General features: G+C 42.4%; 1 protein-coding gene across 1 annotated transcript in view; it reads left to right on the top strand.

Moving 5' to 3' along the window:
• Positions 1-26,019, top strand: part of LOC109602801 (uncharacterized) — a 166,585-nt gene extending 140,566 nt beyond the window's left edge. Inside the window, exons 65-107 of the mRNA XM_049967938.1 lie at positions 35-349; positions 406-741; positions 802-1,107; positions 1,168-1,473; positions 1,534-2,178; positions 2,233-3,243; positions 3,304-3,609; positions 3,667-3,984; positions 4,042-4,365; positions 4,420-4,737; positions 4,795-5,742; positions 5,797-6,117; positions 6,310-6,633; positions 6,689-7,006; positions 7,085-7,723; positions 7,778-8,083; positions 8,138-8,455; positions 8,513-8,839; positions 8,896-9,213; positions 9,272-9,913; positions 9,975-10,280; positions 10,339-10,986; positions 11,045-11,362; positions 11,420-12,058; positions 12,116-12,421; positions 12,475-13,833; positions 13,911-14,213; positions 14,268-15,545; positions 15,605-15,943; positions 16,010-16,312; positions 16,397-16,705; positions 16,760-17,089; positions 17,267-17,593; positions 17,674-19,035; positions 19,224-19,619; positions 19,673-20,656; positions 20,716-20,901; positions 20,959-23,070; positions 23,132-23,569; positions 23,628-23,866; positions 23,923-24,432; positions 24,495-24,675; positions 24,736-26,019. Of these exons, the coding sequence (XP_049823895.1) occupies positions 35-349; positions 406-741; positions 802-1,107; positions 1,168-1,473; positions 1,534-2,178; positions 2,233-3,243; positions 3,304-3,609; positions 3,667-3,984; positions 4,042-4,365; positions 4,420-4,737; positions 4,795-5,742; positions 5,797-6,117; positions 6,310-6,633; positions 6,689-7,006; positions 7,085-7,723; positions 7,778-8,083; positions 8,138-8,455; positions 8,513-8,839; positions 8,896-9,213; positions 9,272-9,913; positions 9,975-10,280; positions 10,339-10,986; positions 11,045-11,362; positions 11,420-12,058; positions 12,116-12,421; positions 12,475-13,833; positions 13,911-14,213; positions 14,268-15,545; positions 15,605-15,943; positions 16,010-16,312; positions 16,397-16,705; positions 16,760-17,089; positions 17,267-17,593; positions 17,674-19,035; positions 19,224-19,619; positions 19,673-20,656; positions 20,716-20,901; positions 20,959-23,070; positions 23,132-23,569; positions 23,628-23,866; positions 23,923-24,432; positions 24,495-24,675; positions 24,736-24,977 (22,061 nt within the window). The 3' untranslated portion in view covers positions 24,978-26,019. The remainder of the gene's footprint in view (positions 1-34; positions 350-405; positions 742-801; positions 1,108-1,167; positions 1,474-1,533; positions 2,179-2,232; positions 3,244-3,303; positions 3,610-3,666; positions 3,985-4,041; positions 4,366-4,419; positions 4,738-4,794; positions 5,743-5,796; positions 6,118-6,309; positions 6,634-6,688; positions 7,007-7,084; positions 7,724-7,777; positions 8,084-8,137; positions 8,456-8,512; positions 8,840-8,895; positions 9,214-9,271; positions 9,914-9,974; positions 10,281-10,338; positions 10,987-11,044; positions 11,363-11,419; positions 12,059-12,115; positions 12,422-12,474; positions 13,834-13,910; positions 14,214-14,267; positions 15,546-15,604; positions 15,944-16,009; positions 16,313-16,396; positions 16,706-16,759; positions 17,090-17,266; positions 17,594-17,673; positions 19,036-19,223; positions 19,620-19,672; positions 20,657-20,715; positions 20,902-20,958; positions 23,071-23,131; positions 23,570-23,627; positions 23,867-23,922; positions 24,433-24,494; positions 24,676-24,735) is intronic.
• The last annotated feature ends 1,499 nt before the right edge of the window (positions 26,020-27,518 follow it).

Below are 27,518 nucleotides of genomic sequence, written 5' to 3'. Positions count from 1 at the left end.
AAATTACATCGAAATTTTACGAGATCAATTTTAGCTGTCATCGAAGAAGCTAAAGACCCATGTAATCCATCTCCTTGCGGTCCAAATAGTCAATGTCGCGAAGTTAACGGGCAAGCTGTTTGTTCTTGTTTACCGAACTATATTGGAAGTCCCCCAGGTTGCAGGCCTGAATGCGTTGTCAGTTCAGAATGTCCCTTAACAAAGGCATGTGTCAATCAAAAGTGCGTGGATCCTTGTCCTGGCACTTGCGGTATTGGTGCCACCTGCCAGGTTATCAATCACAGTCCTATCTGTAGTTGTCAATCAGGTTATACAGGAAATCCGTTTACTCGTTGCTCTCCAATACCACGTAAGATTTGGTATTATTAAAAATGTTTTTTTGGAATTAATGAAATAAATTTGTAGCACCTCCACCGCAACCTGTTGAAGACGTGTATGTAAACCCTTGCGTACCGTCTCCATGTGGACCTAATTCACAATGCAGAGATATAAATGGTTCTCCTTCATGTTCTTGTTTACCAAACTTCGTAGGAAGCCCACCAAATTGTCGACCGGAATGTACTATTAACTCAGAATGTCCAAGTAATTTGGCATGTATAAGAGAAAAATGCAGGGATCCTTGTCCTGGAAGTTGTGGAACAAACGCCCAATGTAATGTTGTTAATCACACTCCAATTTGTACTTGTTTCGAAGGATACATTGGTGATCCATTCAGCCACTGTTCTCCTAAACCACCACCACGTAAGAACATTTCTCCCTGTGTAAACTAAATAGTCGTATTTACAATATAAATTATTGTAGCACCAGAGCCAGTTGAAAGTGACCCTTGCAATCCAAATCCTTGCGGATCAAATGCCCAATGTAACAACGGAATTTGCACGTGTCTACCAGAATATCAAGGAGATCCTTACAGGGGATGCAGACCTGAATGCGTACTAAACAATGATTGTCCAAGAGATAAGGCTTGTGTAAGAAATAAGTGTGTTGATCCTTGTCCGGGTACTTGTGGCCAAAACGCTATTTGTCAAGTGTACAACCACATTCCAATGTGCTCTTGCCAACCAGGTTACACAGGAAATGCATTCGTATTGTGTCAAGAAATCAAAGGTATTCTTAATCGAAAAAAAAATCAAAACTGTGTTTGAAAAATAACCTTTGTAATTTTAGTCCCAATCGCGCAAAATCCCTGCCAACCTTCTCCATGTGGACCAAACTCTCAATGTAGGGAAATTAACGGACAAGCTGTTTGCTCTTGCTTGCCATCTTATATCGGCAGTCCACCAACTTGTAGACCGGAATGTGTAACCAGCTCTGAATGTCCGTTAACTCAAGCTTGTGTCAACCAAAAATGCATAGATCCATGCCCAGGAACTTGTGGATTATCCGCCAAATGTCAAGTAATAAACCATAACCCTATTTGCACATGTCCACCCAGATTCACAGGCGATCCGTTCGTCAGATGCACACCAATTCGTAAGTCGATTCGAAGTTGTTCTACAAAAGTATGTACTTAAGTATTATTGTCTATTTTAGCAATTGAAGAACCCGTAGTTGTTAACCCATGTGATCCTTCACCATGCGGTCCTAATGCTCAATGCAAAGTTATCGGTGATTCCCCATCTTGCTCTTGCCTGGCAGAATTCATAGGTTCACCACCAAACTGCAGGCCAGAATGCATTTCTAACAGCGAATGCGCAAATCACTTGGCTTGTATTAATCAAAAATGCAAAGATCCATGCCCCGGAACTTGTGGACAAAACGCCGAATGTCGTGTAGTCAGTCACTCGCCTAATTGTGTGTGCGTGCCAGGTTACACTGGAGATCCATTCTCTATTTGTCACTTAATACCAGCACCAGTACCAGTGGAAAACATCAATCCCTGCACACCATCACCTTGTGGTGCCAACGCCCAATGCAGAGTTCAAAATAGAGCAGGAGCTTGTTCTTGTTTGCCAGAATATATAGGAAATCCTTACGAAGGATGCAGACCTGAATGTACCCTGAACTCCGATTGTCCACAAAACAAGGCATGCGTTAGAAATAAATGTATCGATCCTTGCCCGGGTACTTGCGGAACCAATGCTAACTGTTACGTAAGAAATCACTTGCCTCAGTGTACCTGTTTGCCGGGCTACACTGGAGACCCATTCAGATATTGCAACTTACCAGCTCCAGAACGTAAGAGTAACTTCCTCATAGTTTAGAAATGGATTCTTATAAATTTATTTTTAGCGGTTGTCGAAGATATTCCACAAAACCCATGTCAACCAAGCCCTTGCGGTCCAAACAGTCAATGTAGAGAAGTTAATGGTCAAGCTGTTTGTTCTTGTTTGCCTGAATACATTGGCTCACCACCTAATTGCAGACCTGAATGTACCGTAAGCTCAGAATGTCCTCAAAACAAGGCTTGTGTGAATCGTAAATGTGTTGATCCATGCCCTGGAACTTGTGGTTTGAACGCGAATTGCCAAGTTATCAATCATAGTCCAATCTGTAGTTGCATCTCTGGATACACTGGAGATCCTTTCACCAGATGCTACCCAATACCTCGTAAGTTAATTTTTGCGCTTCCCAACGCATATTCTAAACTTAATTTTATAGCACCTCCGCCAGTAATCGTAGAGGAACCGATTAGGAATCCTTGCGTACCTTCACCATGTGGCCCCAATAGTGAATGTAGAGATATCGGTGGTGCACCTTCTTGCTCTTGCCTTCCCAATTACATTGGCAGTCCACCAAATTGTCGACCAGAATGTACAATCAATTCTGAATGTCCTAGCAACTTGGCTTGTATCAGAGAAAAATGTAGAGACCCATGCCCAGGATCGTGTGGTGCTGGTGCTCAATGTAGTGTCATTAACCATACTCCAATATGTACTTGTCCTGATGGATACACTGGAGATCCATTCAGTTACTGCCAAGTTAAACCACCACCACCACCAGAGCCAGTAGAAACAGATCCTTGCAATCCAAGCCCTTGTGGACCTAACGCCCAATGCAACAATGGTGTATGCACTTGTTTGCCAGAATATCAGGGTGACCCTTACAGAGGTTGCAGACCAGAATGTGTCTTAAACAATGACTGCCCGAGAAATAAGGCTTGCATCAGAAACAAATGTGTTGATCCTTGCCCAGGAACATGTGGACAAAATGCGGAATGTTCGGTTGTTAACCACATTCCAATTTGTACATGTATCACAGGTTATACTGGAAATGCGTTTGTTATCTGTAACCCTGTACCAGGTAAAATAGCGAATTCACCTAAATTACAATCTTAAATTCACACAAAAAATACTATTCTAGCTCCAGTTGTAACAAACCCATGTAACCCATCTCCATGCGGACCAAACTCCCAGTGCAGAGAAATCAATGGACAGGCTGTTTGCTCTTGCGTGCCAGGTTTTATAGGATCACCACCAGCTTGCAGACCTGAATGTGTAACCAGTAATGAATGTCCCCTGACACAAGCTTGCGTCAATCAAAAATGTATCGACCCTTGTCCTGGTACTTGCGGTTTGTCTGCCCAATGCCAAGTAGTCAATCACAATCCAATTTGTTCTTGTCCACCAAGATTCACCGGCGACCCATTCGTCAGATGTACACCAATTCGTAAGCTAAACCACAAATAATTAGAAGGGCATTTTAAACAAATGTGCTAAATTTCAGCTGTGGAAGAACCAGTAATCGTAAATCCATGCAATCCATCACCGTGTGGTCCTAACTCTCAATGTAAAGACATAAATGGCTCACCATCGTGCTCTTGTCTCCCAGAATTTATTGGTTCCCCACCAAATTGCAGACCAGAATGTGTCAGTAATAGTGAATGTGCCAGCCATTTGGCTTGCATCAACCAAAAATGTAAAGATCCTTGTCCAGGAATTTGTGGTCAAAACGCCGAATGTAGAGTTGTAAGCCACACACCAAATTGCGTCTGTATCTCTGGTTATGTCGGCAATCCGTTTGTACACTGCCAACTTCCACTACGTAAGATATACATAAATTTAAAAAATGATTATCATGGTAACTGTCTTGATATTTTAGCGCCACCAGTTCAAGAACTTATTGCTCCGTGCCATCCTTCACCATGTGGTGCTAATGCCATTTGTCAAGAACGTAACAATGCAGGTTCATGTACTTGTATTCAGGGCTATCTGGGTAATCCTTATGAAGGATGTAGACCTGAATGTGTGATCAATTCCGATTGTCCATCTAATAAGGCTTGCGTTAATAATAAATGTGTTGATCCTTGCCCTGGTACTTGTGGCACCAATGCTAACTGCCACGTAAGGAATCACTTGCCACAATGTACTTGCATACCTGGCTACACTGGAGATCCATTCAGATATTGTAGTTTGCCCCCAGAACGTAAGATAACATTATTGAACCCTTTAAGACCGTTTCTTATTGATCAATTTTTAGCGGTTGTTGAAGACGTTCCTCAAAATCCATGCCAACCAAATCCTTGCGGACCAAACAGTCAATGTAGAGAGATTAACGGACAAGCAGTATGTTCTTGTTTGCCTGAATACGTTGGTTCACCACCAAGTTGCAGGCCAGAATGTACTATAAGTTCAGAATGTCCTCAAAACAAAGCCTGCGTACAACAAAAATGCGTTGATCCTTGCCCCGGAACTTGCGGCTTAAATGCCAAGTGCCAAGTCATTAATCACAGTCCAATTTGTAGTTGCGTACCTGGTCATACTGGTGATCCATTTACTCGTTGCTATCCCATTCCACGTAAGATACAATGAATGTTTTATAATAATTTAAATACTGATCAATTAACTTTAACAGCGCCTCCACCAATTCAAGAAGTAGAACCGTACAGAAATCCTTGTGTGCCATCGCCTTGCGGACCAAATTCACAATGTAGAGACGTTGGCGGTTCTCCATCGTGCAGTTGTTTAGCTAATTATATCGGTAGCCCTCCAAATTGCAGACCAGAATGTACAATCAACTCTGAATGTCCCAGCAATTTGGCTTGCATTAGAGAAAAATGTAGAGATCCTTGTCCAGGTTCATGTGGAATTGGAGCACAATGCAGTGTAATTAATCACACCCCAATATGCACCTGTCCTGACGGTTATACCGGAGATCCATTCACCAGCTGCCAACCTAAACCACCACCACCGCCAGAGCCTGTAGAAACTGACCCTTGCAATCCGAGTCCTTGTGGAGCAAACGCTCAATGCAACAACGGAATATGCACATGCCTGCCAGAATATCAAGGCGACCCATACAGAGGTTGCAGACCTGAATGCGTACTAAACAACGATTGTCCAAGAGACAAAGCTTGTATCAGAAATAAATGCGTAGATCCTTGTCCAGGCACTTGCGGTCAAAACGCCGAATGCGCAGTTCTTAACCACATTCCTATCTGTACTTGCATTCCTGGTTATACTGGAAATGCATTTATCTCTTGCTCGAGAATCCCAGAACCTGTGTACACCAACCCTTGCAATCCATCACCTTGCGGTCCAAACTCGCAATGCCGAGAAATTAACGGACAAGCTGTTTGCTCTTGCGTACCAGGATTTATTGGTAGTCCACCTGCGTGTAGACCGGAATGTGTAACCAGCTCTGAATGTGCTCTAAACAAGGCTTGCGTAAATCAACATTGTATTGATCCTTGTCCAGGAACTTGCGGAATCAATGCTGTTTGTCAAGTTGTCAACCACAATCCAATTTGTAGTTGCCCACCAAGACAAACTGGTGATCCGTTCGTAAGATGCTTGCCAATAGGTATGTTATATTATTAGATCCCTAAGAACCCCACTGAAAATGATATTTTTATAGTCGAAGAACCTGTTGTTACCCCTACAAATCCATGTCAACCATCCCCATGCGGACCAAACGCCCAATGCAAAGAAATTGGAGACTCTCCATCTTGCTCTTGCTTGCCTGAATTTATTGGATCACCACCAAACTGTAGACCTGAATGCGTTTCTAACAGTGAATGTGCCAATCACTTGGCTTGTATCAATCAAAAATGCAAGGACCCTTGTCCGGGCACATGCGGACAAAATGCGGAATGTAGAGTAATAAGTCACACACCCAACTGCGTATGTTTACCTGGATACGTCGGAGATCCGTTCTCCAGATGTAACTTACCACCATGTAAGAATTGCTTTGTACTAGCTGTATAACACCCCCCACCGAGAAAACTTGCGGTTAAACCAAAGCTTTGTATATATATCAACCGGTTTCTCGGTGCTTTAAATCACAAAAAATCTAATACTCCATCCATCAGCTTGATTACTAAACCCAAAACCCACGTCACATAATGACATACCCACTTTGCCATTTCAGCTCCACCCCAAGAAATTATAACGCCATGTTCCCCATCGCCATGTGGAGCTAATGCCGTGTGCAAAGAACGCAATGGTGCCGGATCTTGTTCATGTTTGCCCGAATACATCGGCAACCCTTACGAAGGTTGCAGACCGGAATGCGTCCTAAATTCAGATTGTCCCTCAAACAAAGCCTGCGTCAGAAATAAATGTGTTGACCCTTGTCCCGGAACATGCGGCCAAAACTCCCAGTGTCAAGTTATAAACCACGTGCCCACTTGTACTTGTAATCCAGGTTACACTGGAGACCCGTATACTTATTGCAGTTTGCCAGCACCAGAACGTAAGACCCAATTAAATTCATACAAGTGTAGGTATTATTTGCAAATGTATTTTAGCTGTAAGAGAGGAGACCCCAACAAATCCCTGCCAACCCTCCCCTTGCGGCCCCAACAGTCAATGTAGGGAAGTCAATGGACAAGCTGTATGTTCTTGTTTGCCAGAATATGTCGGTTCCCCACCAAGTTGTAGACCCGAGTGTGTTGTAAGCTCTGAATGTCCTTTGAATAAAGCATGTATCAACCAGAAGTGTGCGGATCCTTGTCCGGGCACTTGCGGAATAAACGCGAAATGTGAAGTGATCAACCACAGCCCTATTTGTAGTTGTACTAATGGAAACACCGGTGATCCATTCACCAGGTGTTACCCAATACCACGTAAGTTAAATACAATTTTATTGTGTAACACGATAATGCTTAAATATGGAAATGGGTACTTATTATAACATATTTTAGCACCACCACCAGAGCCAGTTCAACCCGTTGTTACAAACCCTTGCGTACCCTCACCATGTGGTCCTAACGCTCAATGCAGAGACATTGGAGGAGCACCATCTTGCTCCTGCTTACCTAATTATATAGGCCAACCACCTAATTGCAGACCGGAATGTAGCATCAACTCCGAATGTCCAAGTAACTTGGCTTGTATCACTCAAAAATGTAGAGATCCTTGTCCTGGCTCTTGCGGAAGCAATGCTCAATGCAGCGTCATCAATCATATTCCAATTTGTACATGTCTCGAAGGTTACGTTGGTGATCCATTCAGTTACTGCCAGATTAAACCTAAAGAAGTTCAACCAGTTGAAACTGATCCTTGCAATCCAAGTCCATGCGGTCCAAACGCTCAATGCAACAACGGAATTTGCACGTGTCTACCAGAATATCAAGGCGATCCTTACAGAGGATGCAGACCTGAATGTGTACTCAACAATGATTGTCCAAGAGACAAAGCTTGTATCAGAAACAAATGTAAAGACCCTTGTCCTGGTACTTGCGGACAAAACGCTGAATGTGCTGTGATTAATCACATACCGACATGTACTTGCATCCAAGGTTACACCGGAAATGCATTTGTTCTTTGCAATCCAATACCAGGTAATATAGTTCCTATAACTCTTAATAGTAAATTTTACAACCCGTCCATTTTAGCTCCTATACCAATTAATCCATGCAATCCTTCACCATGTGGACCAAACTCACAATGCAGGGAAATTAATGGACAAGCTGTATGTTCTTGCGTACCAGGATTTATTGGTTCACCACCATCTTGCAGACCTGAATGCGTAACCAGTTCGGAATGTCCTTTGAACCAAGCTTGTGTCAATCAAAAGTGCATCGATCCTTGTCCCGGAACATGTGGCATTAATGCCTTATGTCAAGTGGTAAACCACAATCCAATTTGCAGTTGTCAACCTAGACACACTGGCGATCCATTCGTGAGATGTACACCAATAAGTAAGATTGACGTCAATGAAATAAATAACCATGTTACTATGGCTATTTCTTTAGGAGAACCAGTCGTAGAGGAACCGGTAAATCCATGTCAACCATCACCATGCGGTCCTAATTCTCAATGCAGGGAAGTTAATGGCTCTCCTTCTTGCTCATGTTTACCTGAATTCATCGGTTCTCCACCCAATTGCAAACCTGAATGTATTAGCAACAGCGAATGTCCAAACCATTTGGCTTGTATTAATCAGAAATGCAAGGATCCATGTCCTGGAACATGCGGACAAAACGCTGAATGTCGCGTTGTCAGCCACACTCCTAACTGTGTGTGCCTACCTGGATACTTTGGAGATCCATTCTCTATTTGCAATATTGAAAGTACGTATAACAATACTCTTAATAATAATAAGAATGTGTACGAATTTAATTTCTTAGGCCGCCCTGTTGTCGTTGAAAGACCAACTCCATGTTTACCTTCTCCTTGTGGCGCTAATGCTATGTGCAGAGAACAAAATAATGCAGGAGCTTGCTTCTGTCTGCCTGAATATATTGGAAATCCTTACGAAGGTTGCAGACCTGAATGTGTACTTAACTCTGATTGTCCTTCAAACAAAGCGTGCGTCAGGAATAAGTGTGTTGATCCTTGCCCTGGCACATGTGGACAGAACGCTCAATGTCAAGTTGTTAATCATTTACCATCTTGCACTTGCCTTCCTGGCTACACTGGTGATCCGTTCAGATACTGTAACATCTACCAAGAACGTAAGTTGTTTGATCGTTTAAAGATGGGTGTGATCTTTATTATATAAATATTTTAGCTGTGAAACAAGAAGAACCTGTTAATCCTTGCCAACCTTCTCCATGTGGGCCAAATAGTCAATGTCGAGAAGTAAATGGCCAAGCTGTATGTTCATGTTTACCAGAATATATAGGTTCTCCTCCTGGCTGTAGACCAGAGTGTGTTACAAGCTCCGAATGTCCACAAAATAAGGCTTGCCTTAATCAGAAATGCGTTGATCCTTGCCCTGGAACTTGTGGATTAAATGCTAATTGCCAAGTAATCAATCACAGTCCAATTTGCAGTTGTATACCAGGAAATACAGGAGATCCATTTACTAGGTGTTACCCAATACCTCGTAAGTTAAAATAATAAATAAGCCCAATCAATTAATTACACAACTTACTTATTTTTAGCACCTCCACCAGAACCTATTCAACCAGTGGTCACAAATCCATGCGTTCCATCTCCTTGCGGACCAAACTCTCAATGCAGAGATATTGGAGGTGCACCTTCTTGCTCTTGTTTGGCTAATTTCATTGGCCAACCACCAAACTGCAGACCGGAATGTACTATTAATTCTGAATGTCCAAGCAACTTGGCCTGCATAAACCAGAAATGTAGAGATCCTTGTCCAGGATCATGTGGCGCTGGAGCTCAATGCAGTGTCATTAACCACACTCCAATCTGTACTTGTCCTGAAGGTTACACTGGAGATCCATTCAGTTATTGTCAACCGAAACCACCTGCACCACCAGAGCCTGTAGAAACAGACCCTTGCAATCCAAATCCTTGTGGACCAAACGCCCAATGCGACAATGGAATTTGTACATGTCTGCCAGAATATCAAGGAGATCCTTACAGAGGATGCAGACCTGAATGTGTGCTTAACAATGATTGTCCAAGAGATAAAGCATGTATCAGAAACAAATGTAAAGATCCTTGTCCGGGAACATGTGGCCAAAACGCCGAATGTGCAGTAATCAATCACATTCCAACTTGCAGTTGTATACAAGGATACACTGGCAACGCCTTCGTACTTTGCTCTCCTATTCCTGGTAAATATATTATGATTATTTTTAGTAGGGGAAGTATTTTAATTATTCTAACTCTTTTTAGTCGAAATTCCGAAGAACCCATGCAATCCATCTCCGTGCGGTCCAAACTCACAATGTAGAGAAATTAATGGACAAGCTGTCTGCTCTTGCGTACCTGGTTTTATTGGTTCACCACCAGCTTGTAGACCTGAATGTGTTACAAGTCAAGAATGTCCATTAAATCAGGCTTGTGTAAATCAAAAATGCATTGATCCTTGTCCTGGAACATGCGGATTGAACGCTCTTTGCCAAGTAGTCAACCACAATCCAATTTGTAGTTGTCCACCTGGTCAAACCGGCGATCCATTCACCAGATGCTTGCCACAAAGTAAGAAAATCTTACATTGCCTTATCATACAAAATGTTCATTAACATCATAATTCTAGGAGATGAACCAGTTGTTGTACCGTCAAACCCATGTCAACCTTCACCGTGTGGGCCAAATGCTCAATGCCGCGTTGTAGGTGATGCTCCATCATGCTCTTGTTTACCAGAATTTATCGGTACACCACCAAATTGCCGACCAGAATGTATATCTAACAGTGAGTGTGCTAATCACTTGGCATGTATCAACCAGAAATGCAAAGATCCCTGCCCCGGAACATGCGGTCAAAATGCTGAATGTAGAGTCGTTAGTCATACACCCAACTGTGTGTGCCTGCCAGGATATGTAGGAAATCCGTTTGTACAATGTCAACAGAAGGTTGAGGAGCCAATACAAGAGAGACCAACTCCTTGTGTACCATCCCCATGTGGTGCTAACGCAGTTTGCAGAGAACAAAACGGAGCTGGATCTTGCTCTTGTTTGCCAGATTATATTGGAAACCCCTATGAAGGATGTAGACCCGAGTGTACTTTGAATTCTGATTGTCCATCTAACAAGGCTTGTATCAATAATAAGTGCAAAGATCCTTGTCCAGGAACATGCGGGCAAAACGCTAACTGCCAAGTTATCAATCACTTGCCGTCCTGTACTTGTATACCAGGATACACTGGAGATCCTTTCAGATATTGCTCATTGCCACCACCTGAACGTAAGATTGTCTTTTATTTGGCTGTGCTTAATTGTAAATTAAATAAATAAAATTTTAGCTGTAAAAGACGAAACTCCACAAAACCCATGCCAACCTTCACCATGTGGTCCAAACAGTCAATGTAGAGAAGTTAATGGACAAGCAGTTTGCTCTTGCTTACCTGAATACATCGGTTCTCCACCAGGTTGTCGCCCAGAATGTACTGTCAGCTCTGAATGTCCACAAAACAAAGCTTGCGTCAACCAAAAATGTGTTGATCCTTGTCCTGGAACCTGCGGCCTTAATGCCAACTGCCAAGTGATTAATCACAGTCCAATTTGTAGTTGCATACCAGGTCATACTGGAGATCCATTCACGCGTTGTTACCCAATACCACGTAAGAACCAAATAAATATTTTATATCAGGTAATACCTAAACTTGATATATTTTTAGCACCACCAGTTACACCTATTGAACCTGTGGTAGTTAATCCTTGCGTTCCATCACCATGCGGCCCCAATTCACAATGCAGAGATGTCGGTGGTTCACCTTCATGCTCTTGTCTGCCCACATTTATCGGAAGTCCACCAAACTGTCGTCCCGAATGTACTATCAACTCAGAATGTTCAAGTAACTTGGCTTGTATCACTCAGAAATGTAGGGATCCATGCCCAGGCTCTTGCGGAAGCAACGCTCAATGCAGCGTCATCAATCACATTCCAATTTGTACATGTCTGGAAGGTTACGTTGGAGATCCATTCAGTTACTGTCAGATCAAACCTAAGGAAGTAAAACCACTTGAATCAGATCCTTGTAACCCAAGCCCTTGCGGTGCAAACGCTCAATGCAACAACGGAATTTGCACATGTCTACCAGAATATCAAGGCGATCCTTACAGAGGATGCAGACCTGAATGTGTATTAAACAACGATTGCCCAAGAGACAAGGCTTGTATTAGAAACAAGTGCAAGGATCCATGCCCGGGAACTTGTGGTCAAAACGCTGAATGTGCCGTAATCAACCATATACCTACCTGTTCTTGCATACAAGGTTACACCGGAAATGCTTTCGTACTTTGCAATCCTATACCAGGTAATAGTTTCGTAAAAAATAATGATCAGAATTTCTCCAACAATGCTGTGTTTGTAGTTGAATTACCCAAGAATCCATGCAATCCGTCTCCGTGCGGTCCAAACTCCCAATGCCGAGAAATCAATGGCCAAGCTGTTTGTTCTTGCGTACCAGGATTTATTGGCTCACCACCAGCTTGCAGACCTGAATGTGTTACAAGTCAGGAATGTCCATTAAATCAGGCTTGTGTAAATCAAAAATGTATCGATCCATGCCCTGGAACATGCGGTATTAACGCCCTATGTCAAGTTGTCAATCACAATCCAATCTGCAGTTGTCCTAACAAATATTCCGGTGATCCATTTATTAGATGTCTACCAATAAGTAAGAAAATATTACCTATAGCCCCAGTAGCACTTCTAATTGTTAAATTTTAGGGGAAGAACCAGTTGTAGAACCAACAAACCCATGTCAACCTTCTCCTTGTGGACCAAACGCCCAATGCAGAGAAGTAAACGGTTCACCTTCGTGCTCGTGCTTGCCAGAATTTGTAGGTTCACCACCAAACTGCAAACCTGAATGCGTTGCAAATAGCGAATGCGCAAATCATTTGGCCTGTATTAACCAGAAATGTAAAGATCCTTGTCCCGGTACATGCGGTGAGAACGCCGAGTGTCGTGTCGTAAGTCACACACCAAATTGCGTATGTGTTTCTGGATACGTTGGTAATCCGTTCGTAAGATGTAACGTGGCTGAACAACCTAAACCTGTTGAAAACATCAACCCATGTTTCCCATCTCCATGTGGTGCTAACGCCATTTGTAGAGAACAAAATAACGCAGGATCTTGTACTTGTATAGCTGATTATATTGGTAACCCCTACGAAGGTTGCAGACCTGAATGTGTCCTCAATTCCGACTGTCCATCTAATAAGGCTTGTATTAGCAACAAATGCAAAGATCCTTGCCCGGGAACATGCGGACAAAACGCCGAATGTCAAGTGGTTAATCATTTACCATCATGTACTTGTATTCCTGGCTACACTGGAGATCCATTCAGATACTGCAGTGTCATACCTCCTCCTAAGGAAGAACCATTGCCACCTTCCAACCCTTGCCAACCATCACCATGCGGACCAAATTCACAATGTCGCGAGAACAATGGACAAGCAATTTGCTCTTGTCTGCCTAACTATATTGGCAGTCCGCCAGGTTGTCGCCCAGAATGTACTGTCAGCTCTGAATGTCCTCAAGACAAGGCTTGTGTCAATCAAAAATGTGTCGATCCTTGCCCAGGAACGTGTGGATTAAACGCCAAATGTAACGTGATCAACCACAGTCCTATCTGTAGTTGTTCTCCAGGCCACACTGGAGATCCATTTACAAGATGTTACTCAATACCACGTAAGATAACCTTAATCAAATTGGATCTATTTGATCCTAACAAGAAACTTATTTTAGCGCCTCCACCAGAACCTGTACAACCAGTTTACACCAACCCTTGTGTACCCAACCCTTGCGGCCCCAACTCTATTTGTCAAGATATCAACGGATCACCTTCTTGTTCATGTATCTCTAACTTTATTGGAAGCCCACCAAACTGCAGACCTGAATGTACCATCAATTCAGAGTGCTCAAGTAACTTAGCTTGTATTAATCAGAAATGCAGAGATCCTTGTCCAGGATCTTGCGGAGCTGGAGCTCTCTGCAGTGTGATCAATCATACGCCAATCTGCAGTTGTCCTGAAGGATATACTGGTGATGCTTTCAGTAGATGCTATCCTAAACCACTACCACGTAGGTTTCTTTTTATATGAAATTATTATTAGTTGAAATTATTATTATTTTTTGTTTTTCAATGAAATATATTTTAGCTAAACCAGTTGAAACCGATCCTTGCAATCCAAACCCATGTGGTCCAAACGCTCAATGCAACAACGGAATTTGTACTTGTCTACCAGAATACCAAGGTGATCCGTATAGAGGATGCAGACCTGAATGCGTACTAAATAGTGACTGTCCAAGAGACAAGGCTTGTATCAATCAAAAATGTAAAGACCCATGTCCAGGAACTTGCGGTCAAAACGCTGAATGCGCCGTAATTAATCACATACCTTCCTGTTCTTGTATACAAGGATACACTGGAAACGCTTTTGTATTATGTACACCAATTCCAGGTAATAATTCACACAAAAATGAATTTACCGGTTTCTTACATAATTTGTTTATAGTTGAACTACCTAAGAATCCTTGCAACCCATCTCCATGCGGTCCAAACTCTCAATGCAGAGAAATCAACGGTCAAGCGGTTTGTTCTTGCGTGCCTGGTTTCATTGGCAGCCCGCCCACATGTAGACCCGAGTGTGTTACTAGTCAAGAGTGTTCTCTAAGTCAAGCTTGCGTAAACCAAAAATGTATTGATCCTTGCCCGGGAACTTGTGGACTGAGCGCCAGATGCCAGGTTGTCAACCACAACCCGATCTGCAGTTGTCCTAGTCGATACACCGGTGATCCATTCATAAGATGTACTCCCATACGTGAAGAACTACCACCGACCCCTGTGAATCCATGCAATCCGTCACCATGTGGACCAAATTCTCAATGCAAAGAAATTAATGGTTCTCCATCCTGCTCCTGCCTACCAGAATTTATTGGTGCACCACCAAACTGTCGCCCAGAATGTGTCAGTAACAGTGAATGTGCTAATCACTTAGCTTGTATCAATCAGAAATGTAAAGATCCATGTCCAGGAGTTTGCGGACAGAACGCTGAGTGCAGAGTGGTCAGCCACACACCAAACTGCGTCTGTATCAACGGTTACTCTGGAAATCCATTCCAAAGATGTGTTATTCCAGAAATATCTATTCCAAGACCAGCAGAACAAATCAATCCTTGTTTCCCATCTCCTTGTGGTGCAAATGCCATCTGTAAAGAACGCAACAATGCAGGTTCCTGCGTTTGTTTGCCAGACTTCATCGGTAATCCTTATGAAGGTTGCAGACCAGAATGTACTCTGAACTCAGATTGTCCTTCAAATAAGGCTTGTATTAACCAGAAATGTAAAGATCCTTGTCCAGGAACTTGCGGACAAAATGCTGAATGTCAAGTCATTAACCACTTACCATCTTGTACTTGCTATGCTGGTTATACTGGAGATCCGTTCAGATATTGCAATGTTATACCACCACCTAAAGAAGTACCACTGCCACCATCCAATCCTTGTCAACCATCTCCTTGTGGTCCAAACTCACAATGTCGCGAAAACAACGGACAAGCAATTTGCTCTTGTCTTCCAAATTACATTGGAAGCCCACCAGGTTGTAGGCCAGAATGTACTGTCAGTTCGGAATGTCCACAAAACAGAGCTTGCGTCAATCAGAAATGCGTGGATCCATGTCCAGGCACTTGCGGTCTGAACGCTCGTTGCGAAGTAATCAATCACAGCCCAATCTGCAGTTGTTCTCAAGGACATACTGGAGATCCATTTACTAGATGTTACCCAATACCTCGTAAGTGATTTATTAATAATCTATTGTAGTCGATATTTCTAACAATAATAATTTTGTAGCGCCTCCACCAAAACCGGTTGAGCCAATAATTACAGACCCATGTGTACCATCACCATGTGGTCCCAACAGTCAATGTAGAAACAACGGTGGTTCACCAGTTTGCTTCTGTCTACCTAACTTTATAGGAAACCCACCAAATTGCAGACCAGAATGTACCATTAACTCTGAATGTCCAAGCAATTTAGCTTGCATTAACGAGAAATGTAGAGATCCTTGTCCAGGCTCCTGTGGTATTACCGCAATTTGCGAAGTAAGAAATCACAACCCTATCTGTACTTGCCCACGTGGCTACCAAGGTGATGCGTTCGTATCTTGTAATCCTATTCCTCCACCACCTCGTGAGTATCAAAACACCTATCTTCCATATACAAATAATAACTTCTCTAACATTCAATTTCTTTTAGAACCACCAGTAGAGACAGATCCTTGTAATCCAAATCCTTGTGGACCAAACGCGCGTTGTAACGACGGAGTGTGCACGTGTCTACCAGAATATCAAGGTGATCCTTACAGGGAATGCAGGCCTGAATGTGTACTCAACTCAGATTGTCCAAGAGACAAGGCTTGTATTAATCAAAAATGTAAAGACCCATGCCCAGGAACCTGCGGACAAAACGCCGAATGCAACGTGTTCAATCATTATCCATCGTGCAATTGCATTGAAGGATACAGCGGAGATCCATTCGTCCTTTGCACCAAAATTGAGAGTAAGTTTCAAGAAAATAAAATTTACAAGGAAACATCAAAACAATCAACAAATAAAAACATACCTAATGCGTTTATTTATTTAGCACCTCCACCTAAAAACCCATGTTACCCATCACCGTGCGGTCCAAATTCCCAATGCCGGGAAATCAACGGCCAGGCTGTTTGCTCTTGTGTGCCAGGTTATATCGGTGCCCCACCCACTTGCAGACCCGAATGCGTTGTCAGTTCTGAGTGCGCCTTGAACAAAGCTTGCGTTAATCAAAAATGTATCGACCCTTGCCCCGGAACTTGCGGTTTAAGCGCCCTTTGCCAAGTTGTAAACCACAACCCAATATGCACTTGTCCACCACAATACACAGGCGATCCCTTCATCCGATGCCAAGTCGTTATTGGTATGTATACCTCGCCAATAAACCATGCGAAAATATTAATACGTTACCCTTTAGTTAATGAACCCGTCGTGACACCCGAGCCCAAAGACCCTTGCGTACCCTCCCCATGCGGCGCAAACTCCAAATGTGAAGTCTTACCATCCGGCACGGCAAAATGCTCCTGTTTACCCACCTACATTGGTAGCCCACCAAATTGCAGACCCGAATGTGTTACCAATAACGATTGTTCGAGGGATTTGGCATGTATCAACAGAAAGTGTTCCGACCCTTGCCCAGGCAGTTGCGGCCTGAACGCTCGTTGTTTAGTCAACAACCATGTACCCAACTGTCTATGTTTGGATAACTATGTAGGAGATCCTTTCACTCTTTGCACTGTTAAACCAGGTTAGATTTGTTTTCTACACTGTATATGCATGCACTTTGTAATTAAATAGTCAATGTATTAACTAACATTTCAACAACTGTTACTAATCAAACTGTTGCTCTTGGTTAAGTAAGTTCAAGATTGCAACGGTATATGTTATCATTCAACAACGATTCTAATTCAAATATTATGTGTAGCGCCTCCACCACCACAACCAGAACCAAGAGATCCATGCTACCCGTCGCCGTGTGGACCTAACGCTCACTGCAGAGTAGAAAACACTTATGCAGTCTGTGAATGTCTGCCAGAATACCATGGTAACCCATATGAAGGATGCAGACCAGAATGTCTGTCCAATTCTGATTGTCCAATGAACCGAGCTTGCATAAACAATAAATGTCAAGATCCATGCCCAGGAACCTGCGGTGTCAATGCCCTTTGCACTGTCACCAATCATGTTCCAGTTTGCTCTTGTCCAGACGGATTCACCGGAGATGCCTTCAGACTATGTCAACAAATTATTGGTACGTAACAATGTCCTGTTTTATTTTCATTCTGTCTTCTTCGAATCATTCTTCATGTTTCTCTTCCTTTAAAATTACAGAGGAACCACCACGTGACCCATGCAATCCATCACCTTGCGGTATCAACACAATTTGCAGGAAATCTGGCGACAACGCTATATGCGAGTGTTTGCCAGGTTTCTTCGGAACACCAAGCGCAGGAGGTTGCCGACCAGAATGTACTATCAGTGCTGATTGCTCGAGAGACAAAGCTTGCGTTAACACCAAGTGTGTTGACCCATGCCCAGGCGTCTGCGGTTTCGGTGCTGTTTGCAATGTTATAAATCATAGTCCAGTATGTAGCTGCCCGCCACCATTAGTTGGAGATCCGTTCAATTTATGCAAAGAAGAACCTAAACCAGAACCTACAGACCCATGCAATCCATCGCCATGCAGACTTAATGGCCAATGTAGAGTTGTAAACGGAGCTGCTACATGCATCTACCCCGAATGTATCATTAATCAAGATTGTCCAAGAGACAAGGCTTGTTACAGTCAGAAATGCAGAGATCCTTGTAGAGATGCTTGCGGTCTGAACGCTCTTTGTACCGCCGTCAACCACAAAGCAATATGTTCTTGCCCACCGGGCTACACCGGTCCACCGGAAGTTAGATGCTTGTTGCAACCAGTTGAAGAACCGAAACCGAAAGTAGAATGCACCACCGACTCTGAATGTACCAATGACAAAGCCTGCATCAACAATCAATGCCAGAACCCATGTGCAGCCAGTCCAACTTTGTGTGGCCAGAACGCCGAGTGTCGCGTGCAACTGCATCGTGCAGTTTGCACGTGCAGAGACGGCTTCACTGGTAACGCACAACACGCTTGCTTCGAAATTGGCTGCAGATCTGACTCTGAATGTCCACCAACTCAGGCATGTGTCAATCGCGAATGCGTTGACCCTTGCTCGTTCACATCTTGCGGTATCAACGCTCAGTGCCGAGCTGATTACAATCACAAAGCTAGATGCTACTGCCCTGATAGATTCAGAGGAGATCCTTTGGTTAAATGTGACAGACCTGAATGTACAACTGACGAGGAATGTCCATACAATTTGGCCTGCAGGAACGAACGTTGCGAAGATCCGTGCAACTGTGGACTGGGCGCTATATGTACTGTCACCAATCACAGACCTCAATGCTCTTGTCCTCCTGGATACATTGGAAATCCACTGAGCTCATGTACAGTACAACCTGTCGAAGTTGAACCGGAATGTAGGATGGACTCTGATTGTCCAAGCAAACTGGCCTGCTTCAGTGGCACTTGCAAGAATCCATGCAGAGAAACTAAACCTTGCGGAAGAAATGCCGAATGTATTGTCATCGATAGTTTGCCTTTGAGAACAATGTCTTGCATGTGTCTTCCAGGATTTGTAGGTGATGCCGACACAGAATGCAAACCAGGTATGTGGACAAGAAAAATAACTGCTAGACTTTACCGAGCATTACTAACGATATTAACTGTTATTTCAGGTTATTTTTACACAAATATCCTTTACCTATCCTTAAATCCCAATCGCAACAGCAACATATTAGTTTTAGTTTATTTTTCTTCTACGTATCACAATTTTAATATTTTTGTTTTATAATAGCTCCACAAGAAGAACCAGGTTGCAAGAACAACGACGAATGTCCTCAGACCGAAACATGTCTGAACAGAAAGTGTGTCAACCCATGTTCTCTAGGAAATCCATGCGCAACAACTGCTGAATGTCAAGCTATCAACCATAAAGCTCTTTGCAAGTGTCCAGCTGGATTAATTGGTGATCCTTTCCTAAGATGCTACGAGCAACCGAAGACCAAGCCAGAATGTACAGTGGATTCAGAATGTAGCAACGACAAATCTTGCATCAACCAACGTTGCCAAGATCCTTGCCTCTTGTCAAACCCTTGCGGTACTAACGCTGAGTGTAGAACTACCTTCCACAGACCAACATGCCACTGTCCAGATAATTGGGTTGGAAATCCACAAATCATGTGCTACAAACGTAAGTAAATTTTATTGGTTACTTGATGTGAAATTAATGTTGTTTCATTTTAGCCGAATGTAAATCTGACCCAGACTGTCCTTACAACAAGGCTTGTATCAACGAAAATTGCTTAGATCCATGCTCAACGAAATCCTGCGGCCGAGGTGCCCAGTGTATCGTACAAAATCACAGAGCTCAGTGTCAATGTCCTCCTGGTACTCAAGGAGATCCGCTCTTCTCTTGTATCACTGGCATTTGTCACTACAATGAAGACTGTGCCGACCATGAGGCTTGCGATCGCTTAAACAGGGTCTGCCGACCGGTTTGCGACGACGATACATGCGCTGACACCGCCAACTGTGTAGGAAAGAACCATCAACCTAAATGCACTTGTCCAATTGGTACTACAGGAAATCCATTCGTCGAATGCTTAGGATTTAGAGAACCAACTCCTGAATGTAAGACAGATTCAGAATGTCCTTCAAGATACGTCTGTATGAACGAGCGCTGCGAAGATCCTTGTGCGGCAGGCGACATATGTACCATCGACCAAGAGTGTAAGGTTTTGGACACATTGCCCTTACGTACTGTAATGTGCATGTGCCCACCTGACACCATTGGCGATATCTCAGGACGTTGTGTACCAATTGTTCACGAACAACCCGGATGCAAACTGGACTCTGAATGTAACGACAAAGACAAATGCGTACGAGGCGGTTGTATTGAAGCCTGTAGAATTGACCGATGCGGAGTTAACGCTATATGCAATTCTGTTCACCATCAAGCCGTTTGCACTTGTGCTCCAGGCTACATCGGCAATCCACATATCGAATGTACCAACATTCCTAAAACACCTACAGTACCGATCGTACCAGAATGTTACAGCGACGACGAATGTTCTTATGACAAGAGATGCAAGAACGAACAGTGTGTTAATCCTTGTGTCGCAGACAAACCTTGCGCAGTTGGAGCGTTCTGTTCCGTCACCAAACACCAACCTGTTTGTAGGTGTCCAGCTGGATACGAAGGAAACCCACAAATTGAATGCATAGCCCGTAAGTATTTACTAGTAGATAATTTATGAGTTGGTATTGATTTTCTTATTTAATTTCAGCACTTGGCCCAACTGTTGGATGTACCAGCAACTCAGAATGTCCTCAGAGCGAATCTTGTATCAATCGTTTATGTGCCAGCCCATGCAACTGCGGACCTAACGCAGAGTGCAAGGTTGTAAACCACTACCCAACTTGCTATTGTCAACCTGGATATTCTGGAAACCCACAAATCGGTTGCACCAAACGTAAGTAACAAAACCCTTTAACCGATTATAATAATACTCATCCAATCATTTTTATAGTTGGCTGTCAATCTGACAACGAATGCAGTAATGACAAACAATGCTACAATGGCCAGTGTATAAACCCATGCATTCTCAACGACCCATGTGCCAGAAATGCAGAGTGCTTCGGACAAAATCACGTCGCTAACTGCAAATGTCCATCAGGTACCGAAGGCGATCCATTTACTCGTTGCGAACGCGTCGAATGCCACACCGATTCAGAATGCCCGAACAACAGAGCCTGCATTTCACAACGCTGCGTCGATCCTTGCTCAGAAATCGCTAATCCACCGTGTGCTCAGAACGCCATTTGCTACGCTCAGAACCATGCCGCTGGTTGCATTTGTCCACCACACTTGCCCGAAGGTAATCCAATGGCTTACTGCTCAGCTCCACCTAAAGTGGCAGACAGACCAGAATGTGAACTCGACACAGACTGTCCCAGCAAATTGGCTTGTATCAGAAATGAATGCGTCAACCCTTGCGAGAGTCTTTCACCGTGCCATCACACTGCCCACTGTAGCGTGCTAGACACAGTACCAGTGAGAACAATGATCTGTACTTGTCCAGAAGGATGGGTTCCCAACGACAATGGTGAATGTCACGCAGTGGTTGTACCAATTCCACCAGGTTGCACCCGAGACGACGACTGCTCAGAAAACGAGGCTTGTATTAACAGACTCTGCAGAAACCCATGCGACTGTGGTACCAACGCACAATGTCTGATCCAAAATCACAGACCAATCTGCTCTTGCGAACAAGGCTTTGAAGGTAACCCCAACATTGCTTGTAGACGAGTAGGTTGCAGAATCGATTCTGAATGTGAAAGTGGAAAGGCCTGTATAAATGGAAACTGCATCAACCCATGCTTAGTAAAGGATCCTTGTGGAATCAACGCGGAATGCTATGTATACCAGAACAGAGCTGAATGTCGCTGTTTGAGCGGATACAGAGGAAATCCAATGGACAGATGTATTGTTGTGGGATGTGTCTCCAACAGTGACTGTCCTGGTGATCGACAATGTATCAACGCGCAATGTATCAATCCATGCGTCTATGACAATCCTTGCTCACCACGCGCCGAATGCCGAGTTCAGAACCACATGGCACTCTGTAGATGTCCTGTAGGATTCTTAGGTAACCCCTACGTAGATTGCAGACCTGAACCACAACCAGAATGTCGCGAGGATAGTGAATGTCCATCAAGATTGGCTTGTCTCAACCAAAAATGCCAGAATCCTTGCGCTATACTTGAACCGTGCCACAGACCATCCGAATGTCAAGTTGTTGGATCAGTACCAGTAAGAACAATGATATGCGTGTGCCCTCCAGGATACATCAGTAGCGGAAGTGGCACCTGCAATCCCGTTAAGGCCATCACGGAAATTGGAGCTTGCGTCAGCGACAGCGAATGTCCTTCTGACAAGGCTTGCTTCAATGGAATCTGTAGAGATCCATGCAACTGCGGCATCAACTCAGAGTGTAGAGTTAAAGACCACAAACCGGTTTGCACTTGTAGACAAGGCTTCGACGGCAAACCCGAAATCGAATGCCACAGAATCGGATGCAGAAGCGATGACGAATGTTCACCACAACACCAGTGCATCAATAGGCAATGCGTACCAGCTTGTTCTGCCGACGGTTCTACCTGTGGAACAAATGCTGAATGTTACGCCACCAATCACAGAGCTATCTGCGAATGTCCACCAGGACTCATGGGCAACCCCAAGTTGTCCTGCGTGCTGGTCGGATGCAGATCTGACACCGAATGTCCTGGAGGAAGAGCTTGCATTAACAACAAGTGCGAAGATCCGTGCGAAGCCGCCAATCCTTGCGACGCCCCAGCCAAATGTAAGGTCTTCAACCATGCCGTACAATGTGCCTGTCCACCTGGTACCGTCAGCGACGGCAAAATGGGATGCATCCAAGTCGAAGATAAATGCAGACAAGACTCAGACTGTCCATCACAGTTTGCTTGTATCGGAGGCGAATGCGTCAATCCTTGTGAGGCCACGGAACCTTGCGGTGTCAATGCTGAGTGTACAGTACTAAACACCGAACCTGTCAGGACTATGATCTGCGAATGTTTGCCTGGATACCAAGGAAATGCTGCCGTACAATGTGACAAAAGTAAGTATACATATATTAGTAAACATCTGAGATTTGTAATAATTTTTTCAATTTATTCTAGTGGAACTGTGTAGAACAGACAAGGGTTATGTAAGGACCGCCGACGGTAAATGCGTATGTCCACCAAACAGTGCTCTCAATGAAAACGACGAGTGCATACCGTGCAGAATAGAAAAAGGATTCAAGGTTGACGAAAGAGGCCGTTGCGTTTGCGCACTCGAAAGAGGTCTTATTATCGATGAACGTGGTAACTGCGTCTGCCCAATAGAGTTCGGCTACAGACTAGACAGTAGAGGAAATTGCATACCGAAATCTGGACCTGAATGTGAAGAGGACGACGATTGCGCCGATCACAAATACTGTAATCCTAACACCAAGACTTGCGACGATCCTTGCCAGACTAAACATTGTGGAATCAACGCTCTTTGCAATGCTACCAATCATCGTGCTGTCTGTCAATGTATTGCCGGATACACTGGAGATCCAGAACTACTTTGCAGTACGTAGACTTGATATATTCAATTTTTTTTATACTAATTGAATATGCTTACTTTCAGATCACACCTCACCATTCAGAACGGACTTCCCAAGACCAGAAATGCAAGTCAGTTGCTTGTCGGATGGAGTCCAATTGGAAATTCACATCACCGAAGCTGGTTTCAATGGCGTACTCTATGTTAAGGGACACAGTAAAGACGAACAGTGCCGAAGAGTTGTTACACTGCCACCTGACTCCACTCAAAGACTAGAAATCTTCAAAGTACAGTTCGGAAACTGCGGTCTCATACACGTCAATGTAAGATATAAAAACTCAAATATTTAGGTGTGACTTTCATTGAATTTTTTTTATAGGGACAAGCCAGCTTCGTATTGGTTATACAGAAACATCCAAAACTGGTTACATACAAAGCTCAAGCTTACCACATTAAATGCGTCTACCAAACCGGAGAACAGAACGTTACTCTTGGTTTCAACGTATCGATGTTGACAACAGCCGGAACTATCGCTAACACTGGTCCACCACCAACATGTCTAATGAAAATTGTTACTCCAACTGGCCAAGAAATTAACTCCGCCGAAATCGGAGACAATCTGATGCTCCAAGTTGATGTACAACCAGGCTCAATCTATGGAGGATTCGCCAGAAGCTGCGTGGCGAAAACAATGGAGGACAGTATTGAGAACGAATACATTGTAACTGATGAAAATGGTTGTGCTACGGATCCTACAATCTTCGGAGAGTGGGATTACAATCCCGACACGCAAAGCTTGTTGGCCAGCTTCAATGCCTTCAAGTTCCCAAGCAGCGATAACATTCGGTTCCAATGTAATATTCGTGTCTGTTTCGGCAAATGCCAACCAGTAAGTATTTGTCAAAAATGTTTAGTTTCAAGTTAATTAACTCGTTTACTTCTTGCCATCAGGTCAACTGTAGAGGATACAACGCATTCGGAAGACGCAGAAGATCAGTCGAAGAAAACAGCACTGACGTTGCAGTGTCTGGAGACTTACTCTCAGGCCAATTACGTGAAGAAATCACCATTCAATCCAACGCCATTTTAACCTTTGAGAAACGTGAGGAACGATCCTCAGACCCACGTGAAGGTAAGACCATTAAATTAATGACAATTCCATCAGTTCTAACCCATAATTTTTTATTTACAGCGGCGAACGCACAGAGGGGAGTGGAAGACATTTGCGTTTCCATGATTGGGTTTATCATTGCCTTAATTATAACTGCCTTGTTGGCTCTGGTTGCGGTGGCGGTGGCGGTTTCTTGTTGGCTAATGGCGTACAGACGACGTCCAAAGGCGACAGGACCGTTGCCCCATCCGCCAGAGTTCCCGAACCCGTTGTTCACAACGCCCGAGCCCATCTCGGAACCCACCCCAGACTACCTCACGTAGACACTGCTGAACAATATTTTTTTAGTTTTTAAGTACTCAATTTTTGATCATATACACCAACCATGACTAAAATTTTGCATAGTTAAAGACGACATGCTCTTGAGCACGATACACGATACTCGAATTTTTTATATATATTTTATATTTAAACGTTTATTATTTGTATATTTAATTCCGTCAGTTCGTGACGATTCCATACTTCTTTTTGTATCCGTCCAAAATGCTGCTCACTGAACAATACTGCCAAAAAGGAAGAGGTGGAATCTCACCAACTACTATTAGTAAATTTAGACGAGCGAAATAAATAAAGTCATACCGCCTAGTTAATAGAAGAAAAGAGAACAATGTATGGCTTATGTATTTCTGACTATCTTTTCCATTGGCTGTATTCTACGCTGTTACGAAACCTACACAGACAAGGGAAAATTTAATAATGGTGGTGGTCTTCTTGTAACGCTTAACAGAAAAATCCCTTAATTTTGTTTGATGTTTGATATTCGCCCCTTGGATCTGTTTTTGTGTTATATTACTGTTTCCTATTGTATATAAATTCGAAATAGAATACTTTTCCAAGCAGCCACTGGAAGATGTAGAGATTATTTTAGATAAGACTATAAATATTATATGACTTGTATAAAGAGTGTGAATGAGAATTGAATGCGGAGTCCAACTGTCTGATGATACTCCGAAATTTTTATTTTGGTGCTGACTGATTTTATTTACTCAAAGCAGTCAAAACAATGTTTAGTCAATCATTTAATTAATTAATAGTACCTATATACTTTGTAAGTCTCAACGAGGCAGAACTATTCATAACCAAAAAAGTATTAAATTGAAAAATTTACTAAATTGTATAGATAATTCGGCTTAATCAATTTTATACTATGCCTGTGAATGTTAAAAAAAATCTTTTCCACGCTACGTCTAACTATTTCATTATTTATATGTTAATTTGTAATTCTATTCTATTGTAATTTGACGTCTAACGACTTAATTGTCATATTGTGATAATCGCTTCTTTAATAAAGATTGTTTAATAATACTTACCAGTTTCATTTATCCATGTCCCTAGAAGTGAAATTGATAAAGATGACATAGTGACAAGGTAAGCACGGTAAAAAATATATACAAAAAACTTTATTTACATTCCAAATCAGTGTGGCCATTCAGCAAACCGGGTTTTTCGGGTCTAAGACGATTTTGGAGTGCTCGTTTTCGTTCACCACGTTCGGTTTCCGAATTGAAACGCGACTGCCGTGGATACGCATGCTGTTTTTAGGGGTCCATATCGTTCGCTTAAGTCTCGACTTTAGACGAATAAATGCGAAGGCATCCGAAAGCCGACCGCGCCATGCCTTCGGGCGTACAGCGGCTCGAGGGATTTGGACCGGGGCTGTCGGCTAAAAACTGCGTCTCCAGTATAGCAAACCGTAGAATATAAAAATTTATCTTGGTAACTCTGGTGGAAATGAGTAGGTATTTTGTAATATGCGAAGTAGATATAAATCTGTTTTAGAGTAGGTACAGGGTTATTAATTTAGGTAACCTTAAAAAGTATATAGTACTTTTTCAAATTTCTAAATTAGATATGATAAACAATTTTATAATTTAATTAGATTCATTAATTTATTTGAATGTATATGATTTTACATTTGTTACAGGACTTATAGTCATCTTCGAGTACATAATAAAAATTAAGTATTGTTTATGTCAACAAAGGAAGAATCTTCGTTAAATTGATGACACGGTTTATGAAGTTTTTTAAATAATAATAATAATTTTAATAAAGAAATATTGAACTTGAATACTTTTAAAACATTATCTACAAACTGTGAAATTTTATAAATAAATTTGTCTTTATTATTATAAAGTGTTTTATTTTTCAAATTTTGAAACAAATTAGTTCTTAACAACACAACGTAACCAAGTAATTTTATGTCACAATTCTCGTGAATTTTTCTCTGTTATTTTGTTTATATCTTATATTATCAATTTTCAAATCTATCAAATTAATCAAAATTAATATTCATTTTAAAAAACTATGCAATTAAATTCGAACATTAAAATATAATATTAAAAATTACACACAGTCTTGTAAATATATGTGATACAACAAACGCATATAAAATTAAAATATATGACTACTATTATCGTATATTCAGGATATATTAAATTAAAAAGTTAATTGATATTTGTTACCTGTTTTAAAATTATCCAAAAATGTGGAACATTTTGGATTATGTTCTTTGTTTTCAACGGAAAATAGGAGCAGTTTAACCTTTTTAATTATGGATAGAAACATATTCTTTATTTTATGGATTGTACCATTAAACCTTACAAAATTATTTTGAGTATTCTTATTAGCATTGTAATGAATGTTTTACTTTATATACATGAAAAAACTTTGTCAATTAATAACTATTAACACACATGTTTCTTCATAGAATGTCATGTGATTATAATAAATAAAATTTTAAACTTTAAGAGCGGCGTCTCCTTGTGTTAAATTCTCTATACAAACACCGTCGACGACTTGGGACA

The sequence above is a fragment of the Aethina tumida genome, chromosome 5 (genome assembly GCF_024364675.1).
Source record: "Aethina tumida isolate Nest 87 chromosome 5, icAetTumi1.1, whole genome shotgun sequence".
Lineage (NCBI taxonomy): Eukaryota > Metazoa > Arthropoda > Insecta > Coleoptera > Nitidulidae > Aethina > Aethina tumida.
This window is presented reverse-complemented; position numbering and strand designations above follow the sequence as displayed.